The 15,777-nt window shown below is 54.1% G+C and overlaps 2 protein-coding genes across 2 annotated transcripts; one reads left to right on the forward strand and one right to left on the reverse strand.

Moving 5' to 3' along the window:
• Positions 1-250: 250 nt before the first annotated feature.
• Positions 251-12,216, forward strand: MONBRDRAFT_34529 (uncharacterized protein; the record flags this gene model as incomplete). The annotated part of the gene is made up of 41 exons (XM_001750283.1): positions 251-508; positions 627-718; positions 816-877; positions 943-1,118; positions 1,553-3,416; positions 4,062-4,125; positions 4,495-4,636; positions 4,722-4,779; positions 4,887-4,990; positions 5,084-5,212; positions 5,284-5,358; positions 5,486-5,629; positions 5,714-5,863; positions 5,945-6,052; positions 6,160-6,276; positions 6,386-6,541; positions 6,690-6,764; positions 6,838-6,890; positions 7,023-7,107; positions 7,218-7,397; positions 7,505-7,633; positions 7,741-7,833; positions 7,932-8,025; positions 8,157-8,230; positions 8,330-8,439; positions 8,519-8,631; positions 8,717-8,804; positions 8,951-9,200; positions 9,364-9,459; positions 9,547-9,615; positions 9,703-9,778; positions 9,876-9,930; positions 10,117-10,223; positions 10,338-10,423; positions 10,516-10,590; positions 10,669-10,827; positions 10,928-10,964; positions 11,115-11,129; positions 11,216-11,553; positions 11,678-11,803; positions 11,881-12,216. 41 exons carry the CDS (start codon positions 251-253, stop codon positions 12,139-12,141), a joined length of 6,543 nt encoding a protein of 2,180 aa, XP_001750335.1. The 3' UTR covers positions 12,142-12,216.
• Positions 12,217-12,808: 592 nt separating this feature from the next.
• MONBRDRAFT_29859 (uncharacterized protein) lies at positions 12,809-15,170 on the reverse strand (the record flags this gene model as incomplete). The annotated part of the gene is made up of 9 exons (XM_001750322.1): positions 12,809-13,051; positions 13,118-13,319; positions 13,345-13,491; positions 13,683-13,684; positions 13,712-13,866; positions 13,954-14,448; position 14,561; positions 14,770-14,886; positions 15,015-15,170. 9 exons carry the CDS (start codon positions 15,168-15,170, stop codon positions 12,809-12,811), a joined length of 1,518 nt encoding a protein of 505 aa, XP_001750374.1.
• Positions 15,171-15,777: the final 607 nt, after the last annotated feature.

Below are 15,777 nucleotides of genomic sequence, written 5' to 3' on the forward strand. Positions count from 1 at the left end.
CGATGCCATCATTCTTCTTCAAGCGTGTCAATTGCATTTTTTTTCTTACTTTTTTCCTTCTCCCTCTCCTTTTTTTTTTTTTTTTTTTTTTTTCTTTCTTTCTTTCTTTCTTTCTTTCTTTCTTTCTTTCTTTCTTTCTTTCTTTCTTTCTTTCTTTCTTTCTTTCTTTCTTTCTTCTTTCTTTTTTCTTGTTGTACTTTTTGGCCCGGTGGCTCTCTCAGCATGTTGTCTGAACGCGAGACCCGTCAGCATGGCTCAGGATCAGGCCTTGGAACTTGTGAAGCAGCTCAAAGGCTTGAATCTGAGTCCTGAATCGATCACGTTGCAGCTGGATCGTCTTCATGAGCGACAAGCAGCGGAGCGAAAAGCAGAGCGCGAGCGTGAGCGGGAGGAGCGACAAGCAGAGCGCGAGCGTGAGCGGGAGGAGCGACAAGCAGAGCGCGAGCGTGAGCGGGAGGAGCGACAAGCAGAGCGCGAGCGTGAGGAGCAAGACAAGCGAATCAAAGCGGTTGGTTGATTGGGGCATCTCGCGACCCCTCTATATGCTGTGCTGTGCAACAATGCAAATGTCTGAGACGAAGGATGAATCAAAGCTTATTCCCACCTCTTGTCTGTGTGCTCGTCAGTATGAGTACCTTGAGGATCATTTCGAGTTGCCTCAGAACTCTAACCTTTTTGAGCATGTAGCCAGCATGTCAGCGGAGAAGCTCTCCCTGATGTACGCTCGATGCCAGCACCACAAAGTCTCTTGTGCTCTGCTCGAGAACATTTTGCCGATTTCCGGTAACGTTTCGCCTGGGCTTGAAAGTCGACAGCCGTTTCGTCACCCGCATGCTTTTTTGCACCAACCCGACGCCCGACGCGCAAGCTCACCACGGTGCCCTGGGACTGTCAATGCTTTGATTGTGGTGTGTTTGTTTTTGTTCTTGGCTTGGACTTTAGGGCACACTTGGAACGAGCGGGAGGAGCAGCAAGCAGAGCGCGAGCGGGAGGAGCGACAAGCAGCGGAGCGACAAGCAGCGGAGCGACAAGCAGCGGAGCGACAAGCAGCGGAGCGACAAGCAGCGGAGCGAAAAGCAGAGCGCGAGCGTGAAGAGCAAGACAAGCGAATCAAAGCGGTTGGTTGATTGGGGCATCTCGCGACCCCTCTATATGCTGTGCTGTGCAACAATGCAAATGTCTGAGACGAAGGATGAATCAAAGCTTATTCCCACCTCTTGTCTGTGTACTCGTCAGTATGAGTACCTTGAGGATCATTTCGAGTTGCCTCAGAACTCTAACCTTTTTGAGCATGTAGCCAGCATGTCAGCGGAGAAGCTCTCCCTGATGTACGCTCGATGCCAGCACCACAAAGTCTCTTGTGCTCTGCTCGAGAACATTTTGCCGATTTCCGGTAACGTTTCGCCTGGGCTTGAAAGTCGACAGCCGTTTCGTCACCCGCATGCTTTTTTGCACCAACCCGACGCCCGACGCGCAAGCTCACCACGGTGCCCTGGGACTGTCAATGCTTTGATTGTGGTGTGTTTGTTTTTGTTCTTGGCTTGGACTTTAGGGCACACTTGGAACTAAAAAGGCGTCATCTTCGAACGCGGAAGCCTATTTACCTAGCAAGTCACCTTCACAGACCCCAAAAATTAGTGACATCAACGACAATGCGGCGGCCGTCTTTGGTATCGTGGAGTTGCCTCCGAGCTGTCATTACCTGGCCCTTGGGATCGTCCAGCGAGCTGCCAAGCTGTTGTCTGCTCATGATCAACTGCCTGAAAAAGGCATCCATACTGAGTTTACAGCCGCATACCAAGAGTTCAGCCAGGTGCACAATGACCTGCAGCACGAACCGTACTATTCGACGCGGATATCACTGGCTCTACACAGTTTCTTTGATTTTGTGCGCTTGACGCACCAGGCATCAGTTGGAGCCAACAGCATGCACGCTGACTGGATAGGTTTCGACTCCGACCTGCACCCAGTCGTCATGGGCGAGTGCAAAAGGAATTTCAAGCACTTTGGCAACTTTGGTGGCCAAGTGGGCAACCAGGTTGTGCGCCTTGGCATCCAGCCGACGACAAATCACATTACACAGGAGAGGCAACACCTGTTCTATCCGCTCATCAACATCAATGTGTGTGGCAACATTCTGACCGCTTATTTGGTCCTGCACTTGACCCGCCAGAAGACGGTTGCTCTGGTTGAAAAAATGACGGGCCTCAAGAAGGACTACCACCTGGCTTTTCTCCGGCTTGGATCCGCCCGAATTTCCAGCAACCCCAAGGACCAACAGGCTGTCTGGGCGCTTTTGTCAGCTTGCAATGATTTTGTGTCAGGTCCCTTGCGGGCTATTATCAAGGAGTACCGTGATACCAAAAAAACTCAATTTGCCTCCGAGCCCTTTCCCTGCCCGGCTCCGGACATGGTAGGGTGGACCTGCAACGAAACGTACGGGCCCAATGTGCAGCAGTACGAGCATGTCAGTGGCGGGTCGTGGGTCATCAAGCACTACGACTATTGGGGCCGCCATGCTGAGGCTTTTGGTACAAAGGCGTACCAGATTGCTTCCCGTGATGCTCGCCTACCACCATCACTCGAGCTGCTCAAAGCACTTGAACAGTTGCCAAAGACGGGCGAGTTTTACCGGGCGTGGGTGGTGAAGAAGCTTGCGACCGAGGTGGTGCTTCTCCGTTATCCACGGGTAGAGACAGCCCCATGTGGCCTTCATGCGCCGCTCCAGCTGAGCGATGTCACTGCGCAGGTGCAAGCGTTGCACAACATTGGCTTTGTGCACGGCGACATCTTGTCTCGCAACATTCTCTTTTGTGACAACTGGCAACCGGAGGATTGGATGTTTCAGTCGCCCAGCTGGGAGGAGGGGCAGCACAGCTCCGGTGCTCGGTCTGGCGCATCTCCGAAGAGTCGAGTGTCCTCCGCGGAAGCAGCCTCAGTGAAAGAAGCTGTGCAAACTGAGAAGGCGACAGCCAAACAGCCGATGGCTTTCCTGATTGATTTTGACCTGGGTGGTTTTCTTCACGAAAACGCAACGTATGCACCCAGCTTCAACTGCTATGACGACCTTGAGATGTACCGCCATCCAAATGCCAGGCCAAATTTCAAACTACAAAAGTTGCACGACGGCTATGCATTGGCTCGCGTGGCGGAAGAGATGCTGGAGGACAACGACGCCCGTAAGAAGCTGGTCGAGGCGTTGGAGGCGGTCAAGTTGGACGAAGCCATCGAGCTGTGCAAGGCCTGCACTGGCCGTCAAGGGGTGAATATGGTCACCAAGGCATCGGGTAGCCCCCCGCGCGACACGGCGGGTGGTCCAGCGCGCCCCACACCTCGGTCACGCCGCTCAAACCCTCTGCTTTCTGATTCTCAGCAAACACGTCGTCATCTCACTCCGGTCCAAGAGGACACCGCCAGTGCGTAACTATCAAAGGGTGTCGAGGTTTGGTGTCTGGGTTTGGGGGCTGGACTGTGGCTGGATGTGTGACGTGCGTGCCCTGCTCAACCATGAACCGTTTGGTTGTGGGCCAGCATTGATCCACATGAAAACAATGTGATGCTTTCGACTGCGATTTGTTAATTGATGACCGACCATGGCCAAAGTCACTCACAAACTCGGCAAGGAAACACGCAAGTCTCACCGAGCGAGATATGAATTTGCCGAGAGAGAGATGAATTTGACGAGAGAGATATGAGTTTGTAGAAAGAGATATGAATATGCCTCAGGTTGATGACTTAGGATGCCAGAGTCAAGGGCAGGGCATTCACGCAGACACCGGATTTGCCGGATGATATTGAGAGACAGGTCACATGCTTTTGCTCATGTTCTACTCTTTCTCATTTACTTACAAAATTTACAATCTCACTCTCTGTTGTGCTATTCCTCTGTTTAACTCTCTCTCTCTTTCTCTCTCTCTCTCTCTTCCTAACTCTCTCTCTCTCTCTAAATCTCTCTAAATCTCTCTGCCTCTCGCTCTAAAATCTCGTCCGTTAGTGTGACGGGTATGGCTAGAGCAAGACTGTTGAAAACACATGTCGGAAAACCCAGTTGTCGTTTTCAGGACGAGAGACCTGCGTGAGCGAGGTCGACAGGACGACGGGCGAGCTGGCAGTGGTAGTTTGTCGGTGAGCGTGGTGGTATTGGGGTTCTTGGTCTTGGTTCGGCACAGATCGAAGCTGCACCCAAAGCGCACACCGCAGAGGGAGGGCCTTGGTCATTGAATGCAAAAGCATTCGGCTTGGGCAGACTCGAGACGATTCGTCTCGCACCGCTTTGATCGCCTTGAATAGCCGACGATGGCACCCGCGCTTGTTGTGGACGAGGCGCTGCTGGCCCAGTTACCGGAGCCAAGCGCTGTGCAGCAAATGTACGAACCCAGCAAGCAGCGCAGCCCCCCTTGCTCCTGCCTCACAGTGCAGAGCTGCCCTCCTGCCCTCATGATGTCGCTCACATGCCCCTTTGGCGTTCTGCCTGTCTTCCTGCCCACCTTGTAGCCTAGAGGCGCTCCGTACGTTTGCCGACCAGCAAGATGATGTTGGCTTGGTTCTGAACCTGCGCCGCCTCTTGGCTGCCGTTGTCCGTGGCACTATTGCGCAGCCTGCGGCGCTGAGTTGCCTTCAGTTTGAGCATGATGAGGTCGGTCGGGCCAAGCCACCGCTACAGCACAGCCTTTCATGCCAATCGCAGCTCATGTTGCATGTTCACCCACCTTTCCCGTCAGCACTTTGCCGTGGTCCTCGCCGATACCTTGCATGCTCTTGATCATGAAGCTGCCAAAGGTGCGACACAGAACAACTGCAGTCCCTTTTCAAACCCCATGCCGCCCTCTGGTGTCAGCGGCCACTGCCGCTCTCCACTAACACGCCGCGCACCTGCACGCACGCAGGCGATCCGCGCGCTCGCTTCTACAAATTGTTGACCGCCGTGGCCGCCCTTTCTGATCAGCAACGTGAACTGCTCTACGAGCGACTGGAGGCCCCTACCCTCGAGGTCCGGTCCCAGCCGCCATCCTCCCACACATGCGACCTTCCTGCTCATCTTTGCCTCTCACAAATTGGTCAACTGATGTACGCACGCGCGCAGGACGCCAAGCTTGTTCGTGACTATCGCAAAATTTTGGTCCGCATGCGTACCACTCGCTTCTACAAGCAGCAAAAGTACAACCTTCTGCACGAAGAAAATGAAGGCTTTGCCAAACTCGTCGAGCTCTTGGTGCGTTCCCGACCATTCACGGCTCTCGTACAACACATCCGCCGAGCCCTGACTGCCATGTTGCTGTCCAGGGCAACGAGACGTCTTTGACGCAACCCACCCCCACCATTCTCAAGCAGATTACCAGCCTCATTGGCTACTTTGAAGTAAGAGCATCACCGTTCGACTTGGCTTGTGGTTTTTTTTTTCCCCGCGCTCCATGCGTATCCCCCCGTCCTCTCGGGCAATCACCCCAACGCCACCCTGCTTCACTGCAATCTTGCCAAATGACAGCTTGATCCCAACCGCGTGCTTGATGTCATCCTGGACATGTTTGAACAAACGCGCTCGCCCGAGCTACTCAACGTCATTCGAGATTATGCGGCCCTGGGCTCATCGCTTGCCTCACTTGTGGGCTTCAAGTTTCAAAATTACGCTGTATGTTCCCGTGCTCCTTTCTCTTCTCTTCCTTGCAAGGATCTGACATGATCACTCATGTTCATCTGGCCCGTGCTTGCCCAGGCGGCTGAAACCAAGACACCAAAGAGCCTCTTTGAAATGACCGCCGTGCTCATGAAGCAGGGCTTGCTGACGATTGAAGATATCGAGCCCCACCTCTCGCCTACCGCTGAAAACACAGAGGCCATGGCGCGCCTGATGAGCGAGGGCAAGGTATGCTCAACTCGATGGCTCTTGGCCACTCCTCCACAACCATTTTGTGCCATCCTCATCGGACTACCCGTAAATGTATAGACGACCGACGCCGAGGGCCGGGATTTGGCCGAGCAAGCTGCGCAGAACCAGTTTTTGGGGCTCTGCAGTGCCTTGATTGCTGCCAACAACTGGGTTGCAGCAAAAACGGTACGTCCAGTCATTTAACATGGGCCGCGCACCTGCCTCTCTTGACCTATCATACGAGCTCCAGGGCCTAATTATGCCCGCCCGGATCTTCATGCGAGCCGCTTTAGATCCTCGACATGCTGCCGCCATCCTTTGCGGCCACTCAAGCCGACCTCCGACAAGTTCTGCTTGACGTTGTTCACGTCAAGATTGAGCCCCTTTATCGCAAACTCAGTGCTGTCCCGGTACGTTCTTTGTTCCTTTCACCTTCCAACACCATGCCTAGAACGCGTAATTGGTCGACACACGCTCATGCTGTCACTCGTGTTTTTTCACCTGACCGCCCCGTTGCAGCAATTGATGCGCTTGTCGCCAACGCTGGCGGCCAAGCACAAGCGATACAGCTACGTCACCCCCTGCGACAGCTTTGGCACGTTTGTTGCCGATGTCTTCCCCATGCTTCATCAGATTGGCTTTTATGTCGGGCAGGACATCCTCCTCTTTACCAAGGTACGGCGCTTGCAACCCCTTGCTCCACCTCGCTCTTGACCAGACATGCTTCTTGTCTCTGCTGCGTGCCTTCACTCAACCCCTCGCTGCTGTCGTCCACCCTGTATGGTGCCTCCCCCCTCGCTCTCCTACACGCCACGTGCGTCAGGTTTTGCGACTCTGTGAGACTTTTTTGAGCGCTGCCTCTGAAATGGACAGCACCTCGTCCAACCTTCAAGATGAGGTTAGTGCCAATCAAGGCCGCCTTGCCGTCTGACAATCAAAAGCCAATTCTTCACTTTTGTTTTGCTCCCCAGATTGAGCAATTGATGGACACGGTTTTGCTGCCAGCGCTCACCGTCATGCCCAGGTATCAAGCCCGCGCACTGGCCTCACCCAAACGAGGATGTCTTCTGCTCGCTACTATCGCCTCCCTTGATGGGCGCTGCCACACCACGTCCCACCTCATGTCTATGTCTTGTCTTTGCGTGGTCGTTTATAGCAACGCCCCCTTGTCTGATCAAGTGTACAAGGTGTTGCAATACCTACCCTACGTGACACGCTTTCGCCTGTACTCCAAGTGGAAGGTTGGCGGCAGACCTGCCCTATTATTTTCCAAGGTCCACAGTTGTGTACAGCTGTAGTGTCGATTCAACTCATGACCTACTCTTTCGCATCTATTGTGTACCACAAACAGCGATCAACGCTCAAGTCCCACGCTCAACTGCGTGGCGTGGCCGAGAATGCCGTCAAGGAGAGCAAGTACATTCTAAAGCGTCTCTCCTCCGAAACGGCTAAAAAGTTTGGCAAGCGCCTGGGCAAGCTCTCGCACAGCTGCCCTATTCCCGTCATCGATGCCCTCTTGGCTCAATTGCAGGTACAGCAACAATGCCTCATGCGTATCGTCATCTTGTCAAGCCTGACGCAGAGTCCAGCCAGAGCTCGCTCACCACATGCCCGTCCCCCCACGTCGCATCCGAGTAGTCATACGAGAATTTGATTGAGGTTGTTGTCACAGCCATCAAATACATGGATGCGTTGGGTTTCGACGTCATGATCCTCTGCATTTTGGAGGCCTTGACAGCCCCGGGCAAGACTGCAATCAAGCCCGGGGTATGCGCTCGGGCGCCACTTTCAGCTTCGCACGTCGGCCCACACCCAACGTGTGCGCATGCTCACCTTCGTTCTTATTGCTCCGACCTGACGCTTTGCACACTTAGGAGTCTCACTTGGCGCTATGGTTGCAAAATCTCTCCCGATTCACGGGTGCTCTGCTCAAACGCTACGACATCAAGATGCTGCCCATTTTGCAGGTTTGGACTCTTGCATGGCCCGGACTTTTGCATGGCTTCTCACACAATCTCAGATCACGAGTGACAACTAGCGACCTTACTTTCCATGGCTTGTCTAGTACGTTGCGAACAAGCTCAAAGTTAACGAAACCTTCGACCTAATCATTCTGAAGGACTTGATCATGGCCATTGCCAGCATCGAGAGTGTCGAGGGTGAGACCTTGCCTCAAGACTCGCTCAATGTTGCTTCAACAAATATGTTTGTGATTGGTGCGTCGTTGTGGGGGTTGTGACGCGCCTGACCAAAATTTTGCATCCCTCTGCAATGACACGCATCCCCTTAGATATGACGGAGGATCAGTTAGAAGCCATGAGCGGTGGCCCGACACTGCGCGCCGAAGGCGGTTCATTCATTTCCGTACGCTATTCTGCATACCCTGAGAGGGGTAGTTGCTGGGAGTTACCTTCGTTTGTTTTGTTTGGTCTGACGTTTTATTTTGTTTGGTTCTGTCCTCAGACGCGGCAAACGCGTGATCGTCGCAAAGCCGTGGCGCGTCTGCGGGCTGCTTTGAAGGACGACAGCATGGCCATTCCCTTGCTCATCCTTATGGGCCAGCAACGCGAAAGGTATCTTGTGCTTTTGTTCATGCCGGCTCCTGTTTCTCTCGCACTCTTACCACATTCTGCGCCGCTCCACTTCCATTAGCCTGGTCTTCCATTCCGATGAGTCCCTGCATCTCAAGCTCCTAGGAGACACCTATGACCAACTGCAACAAACGCTGATTCAGTTTCACGACTTTGTGGAAGTGCATCTGGGCGGTATGTTCACCTATTATAGCCGAGCTCGGAGAATTGAAGAGCAGGATATTGATGACTCTGACTGTTATTCATGCACGTCCGTCAGATGCCTACCTGGCTGAGAAGCTGCCTGAATTGCCCAAGCTATGTTCAACGTACAAGCTGGAGCCCGATGTCGGCCTCTTCCTGCAACGGTATGAGCTTGCTTGAACGTCTGAGACCCAGAGGTTCCAAATCCACAGTTTCTCCCTGGGTGGTGCCTTTCTTTTGTTTAGACATATTGGGCATCGCTGTTCTCGTTCCTCATGCTCCCCATGCTGTTTTGATGTTGCCTGTGCAGGAGCGCCATCCGCCATCGCATCTCTGCCGAGATGGCGGCTCTGGAATCCCCAACCAAAGAGGATTATCTCAAGGCTTGCGAGCGCACGCTCGCTCCGGTTTGCCAGGATGTGAAGCTTTTGCATCCCGAAACCCTGTGGCGCACCATCCAGCCGCACTTTTACATGACCTTCTGGTCCCTCTCGCTTCCGGACCTGCTCTTGCCCAGCAAGTCGTATGATCAGGCCATTGCCAAAAGCAAAGAGTCGATTGTGAGTCGTGCATGGGCTGTGGCAATCACGGGCATTGACCTGCCCAAGACAAATGACGGACGGCTTTCTGCTTGTGACTTTTAAACTATCTCTATCTTCTCACCCGCTGACTTTTTTTTTTTTTTTTTTTTTTTTTTTTTTGCTTTTGCAAACGTGACGCCAGGCCGAGGTGGAGGCTTCAAACCAGAGCGGCGCCAAGAAACGCCGGGAGATTCACCATTATGAAGAAGTCATTGCCAAGCTGGGGGCTGAGAAGCAGGTATGTCTTGAGCCTTTCGAAAAGAAACTGGGAGAGGTGCATGATCAATTGCGCTTCCTCTCACGGTCTTGTTTTCGCCGACCATAGCGTCAAACTCAACATGTCGAGTTTGTGCAGCACCGTTTGGAAACTGAGAAGGACACTTGGATCCCCGAGGTTGGCCGAATCCTCAAAGTCCTTGTCGTGCCGTGTGAGCACATGCAAATAAGGGGTCGTTCTTACCTGGCGCGTCCGTGGTTCTAGACGGGTACCCGCATTAGCTGGATCACGCAGTACATGCAAACCTGCGTGTTTCCCCGTTGCTTCTTCTCGGCTATTGGTGCGATGGTGACGCGCCCTGCATTTTGATCAGCATTCCTTTTGGGTTTATTTTCGAACCCCTGACATTCTTTGAATCGCTGTGTTGTGACGTGCAGATGCCATTTATTGCGCCAAATTTGCCGAGATGCTGCACAACATGGGCACTCCGCAGTGGAACACGCTGCTCTACTACGACCGCGTGCTCAAGGATATCACCTGCACACTGAGCAGGCATGTCACCCCCATCACTCCTCACTTCTCTGTTTCATCTCGATGCGTCAAAGCAGCATAGATGATTACAGCACTCACCGTCTCTGTGTGAACCTGTCCATATGTGTTCGAAAATCTTTTCTCTAGCTGCACCTACAATGAGGCGCATCGCTACGGCCGGTTCTTGAGAGAGACGCTGAAGCTTTTGGACAAGTGGCACGGAAGCAAGGTTGAGTTTGAGCGCCAGCAAAGTGGTATGTGCTTGTAAACGTGTCCAAGTAGTTTGTATTTCTGCTCACACTCAAACCAAAAGGTGCCGCGACTACCCTCTGACCTTGTTGCGCATGTCATTGCCGGCTCGCCGTCAGGTTTTGCTTCGCAGGGCCACCGTGCCATCATCACCTACGAAGACTTTCGCAGCCTTTGCTACAAATGGCATTGCAAGCTCACCAAGGTATTGCAACGGCTGCTGTGCATCTCTCCCTGTCTAAGCGCCATGGAGATGGCGTGATGAATCATCTCAATTGGCGTACACTTGGCTCGCAGGCTTTGATTATGCTTTTGGAGGCGGATGCCAAGGATGCAGACATTTTGCAGCGCGCGCTGGTTGTTCTGACCAAGGTTTGCCTGCGCTAGCCATCTCATTTGTGTGGGGTAACGCGTTCCCAACTCATCCAATGCGCCTCGCGTCTGCTCTAGCTGATGCCTTATTTTCCGCGCCTGCGCGTCATTGGGCAAGGTTTGGAGAAACGCATCAAAGCCCTAGCCGATAGTGAAGAGACTCGTTCCGATGTGCGCGTCATGGCCCGGGCCTGTCTCGGGCAACTGCGTGCCATCAAGGACACGCTTGTGGCTGAGGTTGGTTTGGACAGATGATGGACGAGCGCCTGATGAGGTTTGCTATTTGGGGAAAAGATGACGCATTTGCTCAACAATGGTGTTTACGATTGGCGAATAGGGTGACTTTCATACCAAAACCTCGCGGACCAAGAAAGGTGAGTGCTGGGCGCATCGGGCGCTGACTATATCTTCATGAATGAACTAACCTGAAGCATTCAGCAACCTTGTCTCATCACGATGTGCATTGCTTTTGTTGTTGTCGCCTGGTGTCATGCCGACTGGGTTATAAAAACAACATACAACAGAGCCCGACACTGCGAGTGAGTCTCGTCGATTCATGTCCTGCAGCCTTGTTCAGCACCACTGCGGGACACCCACCTGACCCTGGTTGACTCCATGATTCTAGAAAACTCGCCAAAGCGCGTGGCATCCGACAGTGGTGCTGGGCTGCCAGCGGCCAAGCGCAATGCCACGGAGCCAGCCAAGCACGTCAAGTCTGAGCCCAAGGCGGGCGGCACGGACAAGGACGGTGCCAATGCAGCAAAGGAGGGCCCTGCTGCGCCGCCAGCGACCAAGGGTGAAGCGGCCAAGGGCGAAGAGGCTAAAGAGGTTAAAGAGAGCAGATCTTCACGCCACGAGCGACGGGCTCGTGGCAGCAGCAAGCCTCGCAAGGATAGTGCTACCAGCGAAACGAACAAGGATTCTGAAGGTGGCAACGAGGCACGCGACGTCAAGCGTCCCAAGGTCTGTCCTGGTCTGCTCTAGGTAGAATTGCTCAGAGCACGCTTCGTCTTCCGTTCTTGTATGTGTTTTGTTGCTTGCATTTGACCGAGCTTGCCAATTTCGTGCGTATCAATGGGTGCTGTAGCTGGAAGAGCGTCTCAGTGGAGGCAGCAACAACAATGCCGGCAATGGCAACAACGGATCGGGAGGACGCGGGGGACGTGGCAGCCGAAATGGCGATGGTGGCAACGCGCGCGCTCGTACGCCTGAGGTAAGCTTGAACAGGCTGTTGAACGCCGGCCTGTCTGTGGCTCTCACTCGTGAACAAACCATGACTTGCATGTGTAGGGGCCCTCGTTGCCCCGTGGTGGCAACGGCAATGCCGAGGAGGGTCGTCGAGCAAGTGATCGCGGCCGTGGCGGTCGTGGAGGTGACCGAGCTGATCATCGTGGTGGTGATCGAGACCATCGTGGTGGAGATCGCGCAGACCATCGTGGAGGCGACCGTGGTAACGACCGCGGAGGTGATCGTGGTGGCAGTGATCGCGGCGGTGATCGCGGCGGTGAACGTGGCGGCGATCGCCGTGGTGGAGGCCGCCGCCGCAAATAGAGCACAAACCTCGGCTGTTCTCCTTTGAGCGTGACGAATGTTCGGCACTTAGAAAAATTGAGCCGGCAGTGACTCAAAACTATTTTTTTGGTAAAAAAAATCAAGCAATGGTTTTTTTTTTTTTTTTTGAGAATTTTGGCTCAGAAGTTAGAGGTTGACGGGCACGCACCCCACTACAAGCATGGTGCATGCATAAAGCGTTTTTCTCCTGATTTGTTCGAAAGGGCATAAATACCGCTTCTTGATCTCTTTGACCTCACCACTTTCTATGCTTTTGAGCTACACAACGCGCATTAATCTACACTTGAACAAAAAAAGGTCAAGTCACGATTGATCGATCCTCGACGACGAACGACTTCGATTAGATGAAATGAAAGTACATGTATTGTTGGATAAATTGATGGCATTTAGCAATCCCCTTTTCAAAGAGGAACAACTCGCAGAAAAAAAAGAGTCGAGCTCAGCTCGTACAAGCAATAGCAGTTCGTTACAACGACGGCCATTACGGATACATATTATCAGAAGGATAAGACACGCAACCCTAGTTACTTAAAGCCTGTCACCGAGAAAGGCCCCAGGCTGGTCAATGTGGCAGGCATCAGAATGTTGAGAAGCCTACGGCCTGTCCTGAACACCAGAAACAACAAAAGGTGACCCGGGGCCATCCTTAATTGCCATATTTCGAGGCCCAGTCAGTACGACCATTGACAGCATTGGCACGGATACCCTTGCGGGGCATGGCCGAGTTGGTGCCAACGCCTGGAGCAGCACTCACGCGCGCCCCTCGATCAAAGTTGCTGTCCTTGATGCGCAGGTCAGCCAGCAAGCTGTCCAGAGCATCGTGAGATGGGGCAGCACTGGCGCCGGCCGGACCACGGCCGCGCTCTCTAGAATGGCCGCGCACATCCAGCTGTCGACTGAAAGCACTGCCAGCACCCGCACCGTGGCCGGCTGGGGCAGCTCCGTTGAGTCCAACAAAGTGGTAGGGATGGGACTTGCTGTCCAAAGCTGCACTGCTGTTACCCTTGGGAAGGCCGGGTGGTAGGTAGCGAGCACCACCGGCATGGTAAGCTGCGCCTTGCTGTCGAGTGGCGCGCTGTAAAAAACGAGGCAAGGCAACAATGGACATGATACGATGCACAGGCAGATGACCATGAGTTTCAAACAAGGCACCGTTTCTACCCCAAACAGAACAAAACATACAAGTGGCATGTGCACACAGAAAGGGGGCATGGCGAGCGTACCGCAGCTGAATTGGGCTTCTCTGCAAGATCGGGCAGGGTCCAATCCTTGCTAGCTCGGGCTTTTGTGGTGGGGGCCGGGGCGTTGGTATCGAGCATAAAGTCCCAGCTATCTCGGACACCACCCCGGGCCGGTTTGGCAGCAGCAGCAGCAGCAGAGGGGGCGGCAGCGGCAGCTTGGACACCGCCGGGCTTTTGCCACTGCCGGCGTTGCTGCTGCTTGGCACTTGATTCACGAGACTGCGAGCAGCAAACAAAGGTGGAGCGATGAGCCTTGTAGCGTCTTGTAGTCATATATACAGCTACGCACGCGCAACAGCAAGACTGACCGCCGAGCGACCCCAGTGGTCTTGACCCAAGGCCGGTCCATTGGCCGGGGTGGGCGTGGCTTCTTGCTGGATCGTGGGAAGCTTTGGGACTTGGCGGGAGCCAGCCGAAGATTTGCGAACGGTGATGGGTCCTTGTCCACTGGATTGACGCGTTGCTGAGACGCGGCGCGAGGAAGAGGAATTTTTAAGGCCTTCAGCAGCGTAGCGATTGGGGGGTGGGTCGGGCAGGGCGCCATGGGCACAAAAGTAGGCGTGGCGGAGAGCACCGGCGCAGTTGGGGCGTTTGGCCGGATTCCACTGCATCAGGTCTTGCATGAGATCGATGGCATCAGTGCTGGCCTGAGGCACCAGGGTGCGGAGCGGGGTGGCAGACATTTGGGGAAACTTGAAATTCATTTTGCTGGCAAGTTTGAGGCCCTCTGCCCAGTTGGCTTTGGAGGGGGTGCCAAAGACGGCGGTGCACTTGAAGAGGGTGTCGACCTCGCTGCTGCCGGGCAGCAAGGGGCGAAGGGTGTAAAGCTCGGCCATGATGGTGCCGACGGCCCAGAGGTCAATGGGCGAGTTGTAATTGGTCGAGCGGAGGAGGACCTCGGGCGCACGATACCAGCGCGTGGAGACGTAGTCTGTGTAGGGGGGGCGGGAGCGGATTTCGCGGGCCAAGCCCATGTCGGCAATCTTGACGAGCTCTGGGCCGTTGCATAGAATGTTTTCTGGCTTGAGGTCGCGGTGAAAGAAGCCTGTAGTTTGCAAAAAATGCGATGAGTGGGTGTGAGCGCGGATTGTGCGGCCCAGTCAAGAGTGGCGGCGTTCGCGCGCGGGACAAACCTTGTTTGTGCATGTAGGCCAGACCCTGCATGGTTTGCCACACCATGTTGCGAATTTGTTGCTCGGGAAACATTTTCTTCCTGTGAGCGCCGATGCATTTGTGGGAGCGGAAGAGTGAGTGGGGACAAGAGGGGGGAGGGCCATAATCAAAGAAAAAAAAGCCCAGGTTCGGTGGGCGGGGTCGAGGCACACAACAAGGCTTCTGCTTGAGTGAGTGTTTGTACGCACCGGACTTTCATGAGGTCATACATGTTGGACTCCATAAACTCGAAAATCATAAAGAGCTGATTGTTCTCACGAACAACCTCTTTGAGCTTGACAATGTTGGGATGGTGCAGCTTCTTGAGTGACTGTGCAGGCAGGTAGACAGGCAGGCAGGCAGGCAGGCAGGCAGGCAGGCAGGCAGGCAGTAGAGTGGTGTGTCAGCTGATGTTGAACAACAGGGCAATACCGGTGACGTCTGGGGGCTGGCTGGTACCTTGATTTCCCGGAGGCTGAGGCATTCCTCCCATGAGTAGTATTTCTTCTTCATCTTTTTGATGGCGACGGTCTCATGCGACTCGTGGTTGACGCCGAGCAGGACGCTACCGTAAGTGCCATCGCCCAAGGTCTTTGTAATCTCGTAGCGGTTCATGACTGTGGTCTAGGGCAGAGAGAGCTAGGAATGGCTTGTGACGGAGCCAATGGAGCAAGGTCCGTGTCCGTGTCCGTGTCCGTGTGGCAACCGGCAGCAAAGCAGCGAGAGCCCAGCGCCCAAGACACCGACCCTGCCAACAGCTGGCTCGGAGGACAATGCACACCCAACCCAGGGCGTATCCGCGTCGGTCTGTCGTCTGGGTTTCTAAAACACCCCAGCTCAGGAAAGCACCTGCTAGACAATGCCTTCGACGACGACGACGACGGCGACGACGGCAACGGTGATGGCAAATGGTGATGGCAATGCTGCTGAGGGCAAGGCGGTTCGGGCCCCGACCGCACTCACTCTCTCACTCACACACACACAGTTGTTGTTGTTGAAACTGAAAGAGAGAGAGAGAGAGAGAGAGAGAGAGAGAGAGAGAGAGAGAGAGAGAGAGAGAGAGAGAGAGAGAGAGAGAGAGAGAGAGAGAGAGAGAGAGAGAGAGAGAGAGAGAGAGAGAGAGAGAGAGAGAGAGAGAGTTTGAATTGGTTTGGTCGGTTTGAGAAAGAGAGAAATAAAGAGCACAGAGAGAGAGACCGAGAGAGAGAGAGAGAGAGAGAGG

The sequence above is a fragment of the Monosiga brevicollis genome, genomic scaffold (assembly GCF_000002865.3).
Source record: "Monosiga brevicollis MX1 MONBRscaffold_39 genomic scaffold, whole genome shotgun sequence".
Lineage (NCBI taxonomy): Eukaryota > Choanoflagellata > Craspedida > Salpingoecidae > Monosiga > Monosiga brevicollis.